Source organism: Mchenga conophoros, linkage group LG15, assembly GCF_057382185.1.
Source record: "Mchenga conophoros isolate Kocher_MC1m ecotype Shallow Benthic linkage group LG15, M_conophoros_male_GT1.1, whole genome shotgun sequence".
Classification (NCBI taxonomy): domain Eukaryota; kingdom Metazoa; phylum Chordata; class Actinopteri; order Cichliformes; family Cichlidae; genus Mchenga; species Mchenga conophoros.
The window spans coordinates 35,779,973-35,797,237 of record NC_140540.1 but is presented as its reverse complement, the minus strand read 5'-3'; the positions used below and the strand labels follow the sequence as shown (position 1 = coordinate 35,797,237).

Genomic DNA, 17,265 nt, shown 5'->3' with positions numbered 1-17,265 from the left:
CATCTTTAGTTGAACGTAAAGCAGCACAAGATGGAAAAAGTCAAATAAAATGCTTCAGAATTATCATTTGAATAAAAAGTCTTATTGAAATGTGGTGGTTAGCACTGTTGCCGCACAGCCACACAGCAAGAAGGTCCTGAGTTCAATTCCACCATCAGGCCGGGGTCTTTCTGTGTGGAGTTTGCATGTTCTCCCCGTGTTTGCGTGGGTTCTCTCCGGGTACTCCGGCTTCCTCCCACCGTCCAAAGACATGCAACTTGTGGGGATAGGTTAATTGGATAATCCAAATTGCCACTAGGTGTGAATGTGAGTGCGAATGGTTGTCTGTCCCTATGTGTTAGCCCTGCGACAGACTGGCGACCTGTCCAGGGTGTACCCTGCCTCTCGCCCTATGACAGCTGGGATAGGCTCCAGTGCCCCCCGCGACCCTGAAAAGGATAAGCGGAAGCGAATGGATGGATGGATGGTTCAGAGAGTGTTTCCTTGTTGGAGAGTGTGCGTGGGTGGGGGTGGGAGGGGTAGAATCCAATCTGTCTTCCTATACTTCTGCCAATCTGGTGATTCTGCTGGCTGGGAGCCGGGAGGGAAGAGAGTTCAGCAGTCTCACAGCCTGGTGGATGAAGCTGTTGGTGAGCCTGGTAGTGTGGGAGCGGAGACTTCTGTATCTCTTTCCAGAGGGCAGGAGGCTGAACAGACAGTGCGTGGGGTGGGTTGCATCGTTGACAATTGTGATGGCTTTGCGGGTGAGGCGAGTGGTGTAAATGTCTTGCAGGGAGGGGAGTGGGAGTGCTTTCTTGGCCAGTGATGCTGTGTTGGTGGTCCAAGAGAGGTCCTCACTGATGTGCATACCGACAGACAGATTGTTCGTTTTTTCTGCAGGGTGCGTTATCATTATCTGTGGATGTGTAATATTTTTCTTCTTCTGACTAAAGTTTAACATGCTGAAAATCTAATCAAACATCACTTTAGTCTTTAGTGAAACACCAAAAAAGATAGAAAACGTGTATCAGCAAGGGCATTCAGGACAGTGCAGTGGAGGGAACCAATCTGAGATTAGAGCAAGCCTCTTCCAGAAGAGGGCAGTAGTGAGATTCAAAGACGCTAGCTGGCCGCTAAACCCCCAGAAGAAGAAAGAGACGCAGAGCATGATGGAGCAGACCGGCGAGGCCCATCATAACAAGAACAACTCGTCTGGCAATGAACTTCCAGCCTGCGGCCTCCACAGTAAGCGCCTGAAAGAGCTGGAGAATGCCGCCCTGCAGACCACTTTAATATCACGGATGGAGACCGAATCGGGGGCGGACGGCGGGAGCTGGACAGAGCAGGAGCCCGGGGAAGGCGAGCAGTCGAACGTCTTGTCCTTGAACCACCGGTCCGGCCCTCCGCAGCAGCCTGGCGCGGATACCGAAACCGAGGAAGCGGAGCCGGATAGAAACGTGGCCAAGGAGCGGGTCGAAGAGGAAAGGACGCTGACGGACCATTTGAATAAACGACTCCTTTCGTCGTTTCTGGAAAAGCTTAACGAACGGGACCTGGCGCTTCCCGGTGTGCAGCGCCTGGACTGTGCTGTAGCCGACGAGGACTCTAACAGGGCCGCCGATGAGTGGTGAAGAAACCCAGTAGCTCATGCGACAACATGGAGGCGTTTGAGGGATTCAGGACAAACGTGCACGGAAGCACAACCTCACCGCTTTAAAGACTGAACTCCACAGTCATTCCTGCCAGCTTATCGGAGTGTGACGAAATATGTTTACTTTTGTAAGGCCACCGTGGATGAAAGGTTGATTTAAAATGCAATAAATGAAATTACTGTGTTATAAGCACTTTTGTTCTCATTTATTTGTGTGTAGTTGGCAGCCATGATGGATGCAGTCATGCGTGTGTGTGGGTGGTTTTGCTTTTCTGCATTTTTTTAGTGACTGTAAATGATCAGCAGGGGTCATCATACACAAAACAATCCTCTTCAGCCTGTTTCTTACATTCGTCTCATTTTTGAGACTAAAGTTTATTCATTTAGTTGTATATTTATTGCACGCAAGATTCCAGAGGGACACATCTTCACAATAAATATCACTGTTCGTGTCAATACCACGACCCAATAAATACCCAGCAATAACAGTTCACTTTCTGTCAGGAGACTTTAGGTGTGAATGCAGTCACAGGTGTTGTGGTGTAGAATTTTGTTTTATCTGCTGTGTATTTAGGGTGAAGTGTGAAACTGACAGTACAAAGAGGGTGTTCTGTGTTGTGCTAATGGGGTGTGTTTGTAATGTTGCATGGCAGCAGAAAACAAGTGCAGCATAATGAAATAAAGCTGAACTCCAACCTCTGAGGGGACTGAACTGAACAATAGCTTGTTTTACCCCTTTATTTTTCTTGTTTACACACATGGGGTTACTTTTGCTTCGAAGGTTTTCTTTTTATTTCTCAGATGTCTTTTTGTATAATTGTGTAAAATTGATCTTAGCCACTGAGCCATTGATCTTTGTTTATTTAGAGGTACACCTGCAGTCCACAGTTAAGTAGAAAGTCATAACTGGTACATTATTAAAGGGAAAAATCCCCTCATTCTTTAGGAGGAAGTTTTAGGCTCATTCGAGCAGATGTTAAATGATTGCTGAATGAGGAAGCAAGGGTTGAATTACAGTTTAAGCATATCCCGTGTACCTGCCCACATGTCAGTTAATGCTGGTTGAAGTGCAGGTGTGCATTGTTAGGAATATGGAACATACCAGAATGAGAGTTCCCATGAAAGAGCCTTTCATCACTGATAGTCTGCACTTATAGTTTCTTGGCACAGGTGTAACTTAAAATATGAGGCAGACTTAGAACCAAAATATATAGAGAGAAACACTTTGAAAATGAAAACAACACCTAAATTTATTAGTGCCGATAGAGAGAAGATAGCACCGTGATGTGTTCCAGTGGGATCAGTAGTCTAACAGCTATAGACTGTGCAGTGACTTTATTTTCTGCTGTCTCTTTGGTCTCCTTCCCCTTCCCCTGCATCCTGCTTGTTCATTGTCATCAAAGACACACACTGTAGTTCTTCTGACACTTTGTCTCCCTCCTGAAAACAAAACAGAACCACAGTTAGAGAAAAAGTTTAAAAATAAAGCAAGAGACTGACACAAATCTACAATAATACCTTCTTTATGCACTAACTTTGTTACACCTATTCAACTGCTTTTAACTAATGTATAATCAATCAGGTAGCAGCAGCTCAATGCATTTAGGAATGTAAGCACAGTTAAGACGACCTGCTAAAATTCAAAACAAGAATAGGAAAGAAAAATGTTGTAGTGTCAGGTGGTGTATTTCAGAAACTACTGATTTGCTGGGATTTTCCCCACACAACAAGCTCCAAAGTTTACAGACAATGGTCTGAGAAAGAGTTCCCCCAGTTCCCTGGGGGAAAATGCTTTGATGATGTCAGAGGTCAAAGGAGAATGGCTGGCTCCTTTCAGCTGATAGGAAAGTGACAGCAACGCAAATATCAGTTGCTACAACTAAGATTTGCAGAAGAGCATCTTTCAAAGCACAACACAGCAGGAGAAGACCACAATGAATACCTCTATTCCTGTCAGCATAGAACAGGAAACAGCCTGTAAATTTGCCCACCAAGCTTAGGCAATAGAAGATTAAGAACAACATTCTGCAACGTTCAGATTTTAGGATCAGAATTTGGTGTAAACAACATGAAAGAATGGATTCATCCTGCTTTGTACTGACAGTTCAGACTTGGCGTGTAATGGTGTAAGGACAAGAATATTCTTGTCATGTTTTGGGCCACTTATTACCAACAGAGCAACGTCTAATCCCCACAGCCAGCCAGAGTATCGTTGCTGATCACACTGATTTCTTGAATGTGACAGTGAGTTCACTGTACTCCAATGGCCTCTACTGTTATAAACATAGAATAAAGCACCTTTGGGATGTGGTGGAAGGGAAGATTTGCAGCGAATAATCTGCAGCAGCTGTGTGATGCTGTCACATCAATATGGACCAAAATTTCTGAGGAATGTTTCCAACACTTTATTGAATCTGTGTCATAAAGAATTAAGGCTACTGTGATAAAAAACAAAAAAAAAACAAAAAACTGACCTAGTACTTCCAAGGTGTAGCTAACAAAATGGCTGATGAGTACACACTTAAAATAAGGGAAAGTGAAAACTTCTTGGACAAGAAATCTTTAACAGACTGATCATAATTTCTGTGTTTACACTACCATATTCCATATTCCACTTTGAAGTCACGTGTTGAGTTATAAAGCAATAATTACCTTTTAAAACAGATTAATTAATAAATTCATTTTCTTTTGTACATTTTCCCATGGAAATAAGACAAATGTAATACATGTAAACATAACTGACATCTGAGTGGGAAAAAATATCCTTTGAGCCCCCTTCACGTGTTCTAACAGTATTTAGGGCTGCTGTGCACAGTCCATAGTCCTGGTTGTGCACAAGGACTATGGAAAGTACAGTCATTGACTGTGCAGGACAGTCATACAGGACTTACTCTGTTTTTAGGGGAACCCTCCACTTTCTTCTTTTTCAGGTCCCACCATAACAAACCTTCTTTAATGTTCTCCCTCTTTGTTGGGCCTGTGTTGAGAGAAAAAGAATGGCGTAATATGTTTTAAATGCACTGTTTGATTGCTTTGGCATATCTGAAGCGTGTGCACTTTTATTATCTTGAAATCAAATAAAAGCACTGTGAATCAGCAGTTTTACAAACACAATAACAGCTTTTTACCTGTTGCGTAGCTCACAATTACACCGACAAGTACAACTGAACTAGTTGCCATGGCACCGAAGTAGAGGTAGGACATGGAGTAGAAGTTTAACAGGCCCCTAGTTTTGGGAAAAACAGGATAACAACTATTATTATTACTATTATTATTATTATTATCATTATTATTATTATTATAAACTAGCATGTACGTTTAAGCCTCACTGAACTCACTGACCCCTGGTTATTGGGGTGAAGCCGGGTGGAGACAGAGTGCTGGTCTTCGATAGCTATGCTACTCTGGGTGGTGTTTATGGATTCACAGGAACCTGCTAAGCTGGGCAGGACACCCATGGTCTCCTCACTGGGTGGATACAGAGTTGAACCTACAGCTAGCCACATAGAGACAAGGAAGCCAGCTAATATCCCCGTGAATGCCCCCTGAAACACAGATAAAGCAAATGAGCATCCATGGCCAGCTGGTTTCTAAAATGTTTACCTGTAGCACAGTGTCGCTGTGAAAAACAGTAATGGCCCATGTGAGGTAACACACACTCCACGTAAGTGGGACCTCCTTAAATGTAAGGAATTCAGAAAGTAAATATGTGCACTGATAAATTTCCAGGGAAAGTTGTCTGGCTAACAGAACAATATCAAGGTGCTGTGTCAAGAGCGATGAGTGTGAACTGCTTTTTAACTGTTTCACTATTAAACTAGAGCTCACAAAGTTACTGCTTTAAAATGTTTTATGTGACGTGTCCGAACAAAGGAGTGGTGTTAACAGTAACACAGATTCATCATGGATCTGTGACTAACACCCAAGTCTTCCTTAATAGATAAGATAGATGTCTACATTAATACATGGCAAACATTCAAGTTAATAATTGTTATATTTTCAAGAAATACGTTTCAAAATTTCCATCGAGTATTATGCAATTTAGTTTGAGACATTCTCCTGATATTTTTAGATTAAAGAGAATACAATTCAGGCCATTGTTTAAGTCGTTTGGCTTTTACCTGTGAATTTAATCTAAGTACATGTGCTTCTTGGAAGTATTTGTAGATCATTTCTTTACCAGTCACTCACCAGTCTGTTTGCTGCTGGGAAAAATATTCCCAAAATAAACACTCCAAGTAATGGGCCGCTGACCACACCCATGACAGTAAATGATCCCTAAAGAGGGAAGATAAATGGTACGTTCGAAAATCAACCCAAAAAACTTTGTTACAGAGTATAGTATAAATCTTATCTGTAATTAGTTATTCAGGTCAAAAATGTAACTGTCTTATATCTCTTACATATGCACTGCATGCCTGAATTACGGTGCCCATGTGAGAAAAGTGCATCTAACATTTCTGAAGTTTCAAAATACCTCCTGCTGTGTGTGGCATATCTGAAACTGCAACTTTTACACAGTCTTCCAACATTATCTGGGTTTCATGTATGACAACAACAATAGTTGTATAACAACAACTATTGTTTTATCATTTTTGTTAAAAATCGCAAAAATCTTTGGTAAAATGATTGATTATGATATTGTTACCTGAAGAACTCCCCAGTTCACTAGGGAGGAGAGTGCAGCCACCAAGATACAACCACCACCATACAGGAGTGCTTAGAGAAAAGGTTCAAAATGCATTATTACCGAATATGACTTATTCTAAGAATCTGGGACTAAAACATTACAGCAGTAAGTGGTATAGTCAGCCTACACAGTCCTCTGGAAACCAGCATCAGTTTCTTCTGTGTCATGTGAAGCAGATAGGGGTGCAGGATATCCTCAATCGTCACCGCAGCCATGGCATTGATGCTTGTGGAAGCCGTACTGTTAAAAAGAGGCTTGATTAACATTAATCTCATAGCGGCAGCTCATTATTTGATGGTTCTTTCTTGTGCATAAAAATGTGTAATATATATGTATACAGTATGTAAAAGATGTAACATGCATATGATGAATGTTAGATGTTAACAGAGGATATGTAGTTTAGTCTGATATTTCCTCACATTCACTTGAAGACTGAAGAGTTTTCTGTCTTTAAACCTCAAATAGCCTTAAACCATCACACAAGTTACGAAATGTCTCAAGCGAAGTTATTTATGCTGGCTCCTTGTAATGTGAGGGACATACCTGCTTCAGGTAAGGTTTAAAGAAACGTAGATTTGGATACCTCAAAGTCCCGCTGTATGCACAGGCGAGGAAAAGACCTGGGAAGCCCGGGTAATTTTGGAATATGTCCAGCACAAAGTACGGCATAAGCTTCATCAGATGCATAAAGAGTAAAAAAAACAAAAAAAACCCCAACAATAAACAGGTACATACTGGCATGTAACATACGAGCATACCAAAACACACTAGTTATTAGTGGTATTCAGTCTTGGCCACATAAAGGCCCTGCTGAGATAATAGAAATGTCCGTATTTGTTTGTTTGTTTGTTTTTTTCCTTGTACAATATGGATATTTACTGTATACCTCAATATGCAACTAAGTAAAATATTCCATTTAGCCATTAGCCTAATTTAACAATAAAATGAGTTTAGCTAAGAACAAATGTCTGCATCTCAAGAAACATCTTAAAACTGACTCATTAAATATTTCGTTGCTCAGTACAAAATGAAAGTAATCTGATTACCAGGTCAGGTTTAGAAATCCTCCCAGACTTCAGTGGATCACACGTGTTGTAAAAAGCAAACATGACGATGCCACAGGTTGCTGCACTGCTCACAATGAGGCACAGACCCACTTGGTTCACAAACAGTGCCCTGAAAATGAAACCAAACATGATGACTGTTTCCACTTCCTACTTACTGGTGTGGGAAAAGTGAAAAACTGTTATTATAAATTTTAATCTAAAACTTGAATTAGATATCCATCTATGCTTGGAAGTAAATTTACATTACAAAGAATTGCTGGTTAATATATGGAGATGTTCATTGTCATAATAACACATTCCTTCTTAAGTGTAATCAGTATATGTACATGCAAATATCATAATTAAAAAACCCAAATCGATGGATATGTAATGTCTGTAGGACAACAATGCTTTATAATATCAAGTGCCTATTAAGAAGAACTAGTGCCTGAACTATCAGACCTGGACAGTCCTCTCACTTTGAGAAAACATGAATGAGGACCACAATAGCAGACACCTGGAAAATAATGATACTGTCCTGAGGGAGTCACTGTGAAACAATCTACCTTGCATCCATAATTAAATGACAAAAGTCTTCTTATTAAAGCTATTTTAAACCATTAGATAAACAAAGATGTCAGAGCTTTCATGAGGATTTTAGAAGACGTGTCACGGCTGCCGAGGCGAGCCGTGTGGATATAGAAGGAGGACCCAAGATGCAGGCAGTGGATGAGATACCGGTGGTTTTATTTACAGAGGTGTAGTGGCAAACAAACAGTGGGGCATAACAAACAACTAAAGACACCTAAACTGGGAGAACTAAAATAACAGACCTGGGAGCATATGACAACGGATGATGAATAGCAGAGAGACGCAGACGAGGAACAGGACACCGTGGAACACAGGGTAACAGACTGACACAGAGTTACACAGACTGACACGGAGGAACACAGACGAACCGGCAACAGGCAGGAGAACACACAGGGCTTAAATACACACACCAGTAATCGGGGATGAGAGACAGGAGGGCAACACAGCTGGGAGGAATCTGGGCTGACGGGACAGGGGAAACGTAAACTGATCACACTCACATATGACACGGACCTTCACAATAAAACAGGAAACTCAGATACATGGAACCAGACAAGACATTGAACTAAACAGACAGATTCACAAACAGATGGGGAGACACCATAGACAGACAGATACAGACGCAGACTCAGAGGCAGATCGAAAATAACACAGAACTTAAACAATCATCATCTAGAAAATGATAACAAACTAAAAGCGCTGGGTCACCGACCCAGGACCATGACAGTACCCCCCCCCCTCAAGGGCTGGCACCAGACAGCCCAGCAGAAACGAAAAAACGGACCAAAACAAAACAGAAAACAACCCGACCAGGGCGGGCGGAGGGGGCCCAGGACGGAGGGACAGAGTCCAAAAAGGCCCAGATGGTCAAGGTCAGGAAGCCGACCATGCGAATGGCAACGGGGCAGGTCCGGATGCCGGCCACGCAGTAGGCAGTGGCGTGGAAACAGTTCTGGGGGCCGACCGTGCGGACGGCAACAGCGGCGTGGAAACAGTTCTGGGGGCCGACCGTGCGGACGGCAACAGCGGCGTGGAAACAAGTCCGGGGGCCGACCGTGCGGACGGCAACAGCGGCGTGGAAACATGTCCGGGGGCCGACCGTGCGGACGGCAACAGCGGCGTGGAAACATGTCCGGGGGCCGGCCACGTGGAAGGCAGTGGCGGCGTTCAGGAGGGCGTCCACGGTGGCGGAGATGCCCAACAGGCGGCCAGGCAGATGACCGACGATGTGGAGGTGGTAGTAGGGGACCTGAAGGCTGCGTGGCCCCTGCAGCCCCAGGTGAAGCGGAGGCTGAAGCCGGACCAGACGAGGAGGAAGACACAGAGGCCGGACCAGACGAGGAGGAAGACACAGAGGCCGGACCAGACGAGGAGGAAGACACAGAGGCCGGACCAGACGAGGCTGAAGCAGAAGCGGAGGCCGGACCAGGCAAAGCAGCTGATGAGGATGCTGAAGCTGGACCAGGCAAAGCAGCTGATGAGGATGCTGAAGCTGGACCAGGCAAAGCAGCTGATGAGGAAGCTGAAGAGGAGGCCACTGCAGGTGATGCGGAGGCTGGACCAGGCGAGGATGAAGACACGGAGGCTGGACCAGGCGAGGATGAAGCAGTGGCTGGACCAGGTGAAGCGGATGAAGCCGAAGCATGCGCTGGACCAGGCGACGCTGAGGATGCTGAATCCGGACCAGGCGACGGCGTGGAGGATGCAGCAGAGGCCGGGCCAGGCAACGGCGTGGAGGATGCAGACGGAGGCGCTGCAGCAGGTGGCGGCATGGATGAAACTGCTGCTGCAAGCGTGGATGAGGCTGCTGGTGGAGCAGCTGGTGGCTGGACGGGCTCCTCGGGCCCCCCAGCTGACGAGGAAGGAGGCTGGACGGGCTCCTCGGGCCCCCCAGCTGACGAGGCAGAAGGCTGGACGGGCTCCTCGGGCCCCCCAGCTAACGAGGCAGAAGGCTGGACGGGCTCCTCGGGCCCCCCAGCAAAAACAGTGGGCACTGGAGCCCCTGGCACACACAGAACAGAACCAGCAGGTGCGGAGACCTCTGGCAGGAACGCAACAGAACCAGCAGGCACACGGGCCTCTGGCAGGGACAGAACAGGACCAGCAGGCACACGGGCCTCTGGCAGGGACAGAACAGGACCAGCAGGCACACGGGCCTCTGGCAGGGACAGAACAGGACCAGCAGGCACACGGGCCTCTGGCAAACACATAGCGGCCTGCAGCTGCGCAGAGCATTGACCCTGCTCAGGCAGCGACAGCTCTGTGCAGTCCTCAGCTGGCTTCTTAAACTCCAGGGGTCCAGAGTCTAATGGGGGCTGAAACCCAGCCTCTGGGGAGGCCCTGGAGTGCATCTCAGTCTCAGAACTGGCCAGCCTTTGAGGAATGTTGACATTGTTCTTGGGTTTGTCTCTCTGCTTAGAGTACGGAGTTGTTGAACTGTCCGTTATGGGTTGGACTGACATTGCTTGCTGTACAGGAGGAGTAGGTGAAGGTGATGGCTGAACAGGTAGTGGAGCAACTGACACAGGATGCAGGGCTGGTGACTGCTGAACTGAGGATAAAGCTAATGATTCTTCTGCTAACCGGGCTACTGACTGGGCCATGGATTGTAACAGGGTTTGTAATAAGTCTGGCTGTGACTGTAATTGAGCTATGGATTGTGAGGCTGAATGTGGCGGAGGTGGCGACTGGGCTTCTGGCCGGGCGGCTAACTGAGCTTCTGGCCGGGCGGCTAACTGAGCTTCTGGCGATAAACAGTTTTTGTCCAGTGCCGTACAGAACATCACCCCTGAGTAAACGGTCCCACAGTTCAGACCAACAATACTGTCCTGTCCACTCACCACAGCTGGCTGCTCGGAAATCCCCAGGTCCGACTGTGGCGAGGAGCGTCGGCAGCGTGAGCGCCGTTTCCCCCTCGAAGGCTGGGTTGACGGGCCGGGCAGAACATCCTCTGTCGGACTGGGCAGTGAAGCATGAGCTGCAGGGTGGGTGGTAGCAGCCGGGGGGTGAAGACGGAGTCCATTCAGAATGAAATTCTGTGCGAGCGGGTGAAGTGAGCTGAGCAGCCAGGGGAGACCAGAAACCAAGCACTGTAGCCGATTAGCCACGGCTTGGCGAAATTCTCTCCCCTCGTGCTCCAGCCACGCGTTGATTAATTTGTCCACGGAGTAAACAATGTCCTCCCGGAGCTCCTTGGGCGGGTTGAATGCTGCTGGGTCCATAGTGGCCGGTTCGTACTGTCACGGCTGCCGAGGCGAGCCGTGTGGATATAGAAGGAGGACCCAAGATGCAGGCAGTGGATGAGATACCGGTGGTTTTATTTACAGAGGTGTAGTGGCAAACAAACAGTGGGGCATAACAAACAACTAAAGACACCTAAACTGGGAGAACTAAAATAACAGACCTGGGAGCATATGACAACGGATGATGAATAGCAGAGAGACGCAGACGAGGAACAGGACACCGTGGAACACAGGGTAACAGACTGACACAGAGTTACACAGACTGACACGGAGGAACACAGACGAACCGGCAACAGGCAGGAGAACACACAGGGCTTAAATACACACACCAGTAATCGGGGATGAGAGACAGGAGGGCAACACAGCTGGGAGGAATCTGGGCTGACGGGACAGGGGAAACGTAAACTGATCACACTCACATATGACACGGACCTTCACAATAAAACAGGAAACTCAGATACATGGAACCAGACAAGACATTGAACTAAACAGACAGATTCACAAACAGATGGGGAGACACCATAGACAGACAGATACAGACGCAGACTCAGAGGCAGATCGAAAATAACACAGAACTTAAACAATCATCATCTAGAAAATGATAACAAACTAAAAGCGCTGGGTCACCGACCCAGGACCATGACAAGACGAGGCTATTCAGTCCAAAGTTGGAGAGTTTTGAAAAATCAGAAACAGGGAAATGGCACAAAAGCAGTCAGAGAATAGCACATTTAAAAAGATGAACGACAGCAGAGTAATGATGCAAACTGTAGAGCCACAACAATGTTTGATGCAACATATTTTGAGACAATGTATACATGGATACAATAGCATCTATGGTCAGCCCATAGCACCAACAGTAAACTGGCCTCAGACTGGCAACTTTTAGGCTACAGGTCCATTTTGTTAATCTGTGTGTGTGAGACAACCATGTTGGGGACATCCCCTCTGACTGACATCATGCAGAGCCAGTCTGAAGCCTGAGCTCTTGGCTCATGGGGTTAGTTAAACACATGCTGACCTTATTATTTGAAACTCTGACCTCTTCCTTGTCTTGTCGCATGGCTTTTCAGTGGTTGGTTACGTTTCAGCTATTATAACTGAAACATAATCAGATTTCATGGATACTATGCTTGTGTCATAGTCTGTCTGTTTCAGCATGTAGGTGTTCACTCACCACTGGGCCGCTCTCTCTGATCGACAGGAGATGTATCGCTGGACTTGTGCTTGGTTCACTCCGTACATGGACAGCCAAACCAATGCACCCCCAACAGAGAGGCTCCAGAATGTGTAGCGATGCCGTGGGTCAAAGCTAAAACTGTGGAAGATCCAAGTAGCATTTGCAGTGACTTGTTCAGTCTTTTTGTATCAAGATGTAGTCGCACACTAATGTACATTTATAAAGACATTCATAATTAAAAATGTTTTTTACTCATTAAAATTAATGCGTGATCCATTGTTTGCAATCCTCAGTACTTGTGCCGGACCACCAACCAGGACTGTGCCATGGATGTAAATGGCCACAAAGCCCAACAACATGACAATGATCTGGAATACATCAGTCCAGATCACAGCTTTTATTCCACCCTATACAGAGATGAGAGGAGACAGAAACAGAGCATGAGACAAATGTTTGCACCTTAATAACTTTGTGTACGGAGTTAAAACTTAATACAAAACCTGAAACACGATGTCAGCTGAATGTTTGTGTTTTAATCTCTGATTTAAGTTTACTGCTCTGTGTTAGATATACAGTAACAGCATTTTTATTCTCAGAGAAGTCTGAGGTTAAAAGACATCTACCACGAGAAAAAACATCCCCCAAAACCAAAATAATCTGCTAGTTTTATCTAGACAACTTAGTTTACATTTTATTTTTGTTTAGGCATCTTATTTTGAAATACATCCTGCACAAATGAGCCAACAAGGCATTTTTAAATGAACACTGAACTCTGAAACAGGTGGTGGTCTGATGCTGCATGCTTACTTGTTTGATGAGAATATTAAAGCAGTCTTCTTACCAGTGTGGTGTACAAGGTGCAGATGAGCCCAGTAGAAAATAGGGATGCCCATATGTTGAGTCCAGTAGCTACAAAAACAGTGAATGAAACAACAGCTTTATTTGTAAACTACAAGAACCAGTCATTAATAATGTGTGAAAACCATCCACAAATTTATGGTAAAAAAGTAAAAATTATTTCTGGTACTAATTCAATTCAAGTTATTTTATTTATACAGCGCCAAATCACAACAACAGTTGCCTCAAGGCGCTTTATATTGTAAGGTAGACCCTACAATAATACATACAGAGAAAAACCCAACAATCATATGAGCAAGCACTTTGGCAACAGTGGGAAGGAAAAACTCCCTTTTAACAGGAAGAAACCTCCGGCAGAACCAGGCTCAGGGAGGGGCGGGGCCATCTCCCACGACCGGGGAGAGAGAAAGAAGACAGTACTAAAGAACTAAAGTACTAAAAGACGGTACTAAATATCATACATACAGTAATTAAATTTGCCTTCTTGAGTTTTGAGCAAAGATACTTAATTAAAAAGTTTCATAAAAAGTCAGTGCAGCAGGTCTTAGTGTCAGGTTTAATGTCACCCTTTCCTATCACTGTTCAGATATTTCTTATCACTGTTTAAACATTCATTTTTGTAACACATATTTCCCTTAAATTTATTCCACACATCCTCTTCTCAGAAATAAACGGTTTAGCTGAGTCAACACTGATAAGGAGCAAAACGTCTGGTGCTATAAATACACACGTGTTCTCCAGTATGACAAATAAGTGTCAAATAAATGAAAATATCCTATGAAAACAGAGGACCATGTTTAGACCTCACCTACCTTGATTCAGAATTAAAGCTGGCGCGTAGATGACAATCCCTGTGTAAAGCAGCTGTGAGAGAGGAAATTCAAGCAAAGCAGCAAAAAGGTGATAAACACTGGGTTAAAGGATTGAAGCCACTAGGTTTGCCTGAAGATGAATAAATATGAGAAGAATTTGAAAATAAAAAATGTCTTTGTGAGCTCCAAATTCTTCAATCCAACAGAGAACATTACATTGTCTGTCTTACCGTGGCAACGAGAAACTGAATGCTCCCCAGCAGCTGCATCCCTCTGCCAAATCTCATCCTCAGATACTGTGACAGGCAGATGGTCGGTGTTATAACCTCATCCTTCTTCACCCCCTATATTCACCATGTTTGAAGGACTACAGGCACCTTTCAACACTTGGTCAGATAAATTCTATTACTTCGCTGTTGATAAATACATTGTCATGTTTCGTTAATAAAAATCCTCAAATCAAACTATTTTTATTATATTGTTCTAAAATTAGCAGCCACTCAATCATCAGTGGCAAATAAAATTATTGCTCCTGTTACTTTGATAATTGCACAATGTAATGCATATTTATAAACTTTTGAATTTGTTAATTTTTATTTGTTAATCATTGCAATGAGGTCATATGAAATCTAAGAAATATGTGATTTAATTTTTAAAAAAAAACATACAAAATTTGCAATTCACAATGAAAGTTTGTTATATAGACATGTGACATGCAAGGGATATTTCCATAGCAATTTATCTTAGTGTGAAAGGGTTTCGCAGAATTATGTTACATAGAATCATCTAAATATAATTATGTGCATCATGAATGAATTAAAACAATTCAGAAGACTGAAATATACTCATTTCCTTCATAAAATAAATGAGGCAATGACTATTAGGTCATTAGAACCTGATTGGTGCTGGTGATGCCCAGTCGAAAGAAAACCGGCAGGAACAGGTAAGCTGTCAGCAAGGAGTTGATGCTTTGTCCGAGGCACATGTAGAGGAATTTGAAGCCATAGCGAAAACCTTCAGAAGGAACACCCAGAACCTGGACTGCTGACATGAAGCTGGCACAGAGAGACAAGCCAACAGGAATCGCTGGCAAGCTCCGGCCCCCAGTGAAGAAGTCGTCAGCAGTTGCTTCTCTTGGCCTTTTCTTCAGGGCCTGGAAAAGTCCTATCGCCACAGAAACCAATAACATGGCAGCAAAGACTGCATAGTCAGCCAAAACAAAACCTGGTCCGGATGGCTCACTAGCAGACTGGCCTTCCATTATTGAGTTTGATAATCTCAGCCCTCTAGATTTCTCCACAGTCAGGATGTTTGGTGAATCTGTCAGCGGGAATTACATCCAATTAGTAACCAAACAACTCCTGAAGTTTGAAAAAGTCATTTTAAATTCATATTAATGTATTTTAAATATAAACACTGTGAGAATTCTTAAAGTCAACTAAATGCAACATTTTTGAAAACTGATTTGGGCGGCATGGTGGCAGCGCTGTTACCTCACAGCAAGAAGTTTCCTACGTTCAAATTCATAATCTGGCTGCTGCCTTTCACTGTAGAGCTTTTGTGTTTGTCATGTGTTTCTGTGTGTCTGCTTGGGATTTCTCCAGGTAGTCTGGTTTCCTCCTACAGTCTAACACTTGCAGTTAGTGGGCCGGGCATAATTGGTAATTCTAAATTGGCCACAGGTGTGAATTCTCTATTAGCCCTAACAGAAATGCAAGCTGTGCAGGACCTGGCCCCTGTCGTAGCAGAGTATAGGATGATCAAAGTCAGATAAGTGTTTCATGTGTCACCCTCTTGCATGAACGTGAAATAAAACAGGAAACCACATGCAGTTTGCTGTGCTTAGACTTGTTTTTAACATGTTGTGAAATCATTTTAACCAGTCTTAAGTCTTACACTGTTTACAATGCGACAGCATCCCCCACCACACACACACACACACACACACACACACATATATATATATATATATATATATATATATATATATATAACTAATTACTGTTCATTTTTAGGTATTTTAATTACAGTTACTTACAAAGTGCTTGTGTTACATTGTAAAATAATTAAACCCGCTGAATATCATTATTTAATTTCAATAATTTATCTTCTAAACGTAGAAGTAAACTCTGCTGATTTAACATCGCTGTAGTGCAGGTGCACGTCATTTCGCGCCAGTTTGCTGCATAGTCGTATTCTAAAGCGGAAGATGTCGGACTCGGCTGAAGTGTGTGGCTGTTTTTTGAAATGGACATATTCCCGTCTCTTCACTTTTCTGAAACAAGCAGACAAGAATATTACAATAATATGTAAGCTATGTCCTGGGGAGAAAAAACTATCAGCTGAAGCGCCTGACACGAGAGCATAGACGAACACTTCTGAGTGATCCTTGTTCATCATCCATGGATAACACTGCGGCAACTCCTGCTAAGCACGCAAAACCTGACTTTACTTCAGCAGCACAGAAAGCGTCTGAAGGTGAGCTTTTTTTTTTTTCCAAGATGGGGCCACAGGCAGCTTGTTACCTCAGCTCCCAGCTCGTTTTTCTTTTATTTTTCTTTTTCTTTGTGTTTTAAGCTTTTCCCCCCCGACTCTCTTGGTCATCTTTTATTTGAACTACAACCTGTAGAGTAATTCCATGTCTTCTACTCCCTTTGGGAATTTTCATCACCACATCCAGAGAACCTGTAAGTCACCGCGTTGTTTAAATAAGTAAATAGCGAGTTAAATTTTTTTCTTTTTTTTCTGCTGATCCGAAAATTGATCCGATCTGTGACGAAAAAAACGTGATCCGATCCATGAGACTTTTGATCCGTTGCACCACTAGTTTCTACCAAGAAGGTACAAGAAGACCTGAAGGCCCTGCTGAAAGAAATCTCTGGACACTTCTAGGACAATAGAGGAGCCACAGTGTCTATTGAGCAGTGGTGAGCAACGACTTGAATCTGTTTTTCAACAGATTTGACTCTGGACCACTTACCACCTCCCCCACCCCTGAGGTTCCCTCAGCCCTCCTCCATATGGCCTGCATTTGTATAGCGCTTTTCTAGTCCCTAAGGACCCCAAAGCGCTTTACATATCCAGTCATCCACCCATTCACACACACATTCACGATGGCAAGCTACATTGTAGCCACAGCTGCCCTGGGGCGCACTGACAGAGGACACTGGCGCCACGGGCCCTCTGACCACCACCAGTAGGCAAACATGGGGTTAT

The 17,265-nt window shown here is 44.1% G+C and overlaps 1 protein-coding gene across 3 annotated transcripts; it reads right to left on the bottom strand.

Annotated features, from left to right (window-relative positions):
- Positions 1-2,436: 2,436 nt before the first annotated feature.
- On the bottom strand, positions 2,437-15,667 carry slc5a5 (solute carrier family 5 member 5). Of its 3 annotated transcripts, none has more exons than XM_085246303.1 (16): positions 15,543-15,667; positions 14,945-15,369; positions 14,280-14,345; positions 14,050-14,101; positions 13,221-13,288; positions 12,632-12,786; positions 12,377-12,517; positions 7,367-7,496; positions 6,904-6,992; positions 6,448-6,560; positions 6,279-6,349; positions 5,822-5,908; positions 4,973-5,175; positions 4,759-4,856; positions 4,522-4,607; positions 2,437-3,070 (listed from the first exon to the last, which is right to left on the bottom strand). In XM_085246303.1, exons 2-16 carry the CDS (start codon positions 15,308-15,310, stop codon positions 2,966-2,968), a joined length of 1,830 nt encoding a protein of 609 aa, XP_085102429.1. In that variant the 5' UTR covers positions 15,311-15,369; positions 15,543-15,667; the 3' UTR covers positions 2,437-2,965. The 3 variants fall into 3 exon arrangements, with proteins under 3 accessions (XP_085102429.1, XP_085102432.1, XP_085102430.1); XM_085246306.1 differs by having other exon boundaries at positions 6,279-6,298; XM_085246304.1 differs by lacking the exon at positions 6,279-6,349 and having other exon boundaries at positions 6,422-6,560.
- Positions 15,668-17,265: the final 1,598 nt, after the last annotated feature.

Bases quoted from the DNA above. Each gene is read 5' to 3' on its own strand.
- slc5a5 (XM_085246303.1), bottom strand. From the start codon at position 15,310: ATGGAAGGCCAGTCTGCTAGTGAGCCATCCGGACCAGGTTTTGTTTTG. The intron at 5,909-6,278 runs GTAACAATATCA...TTCCCTCTTTAG, and splicing joins TGAACTGGGGAGTTCTTCAG to GGATCATTTACTGTCATGGG. The intron at 3,071-4,521 runs GTAAGTCCTGTA...TTTTGTTTTCAG, and splicing joins AGGGTTCCCCTAAAAACAGA to GAGGGAGACAAAGTGTCAGA.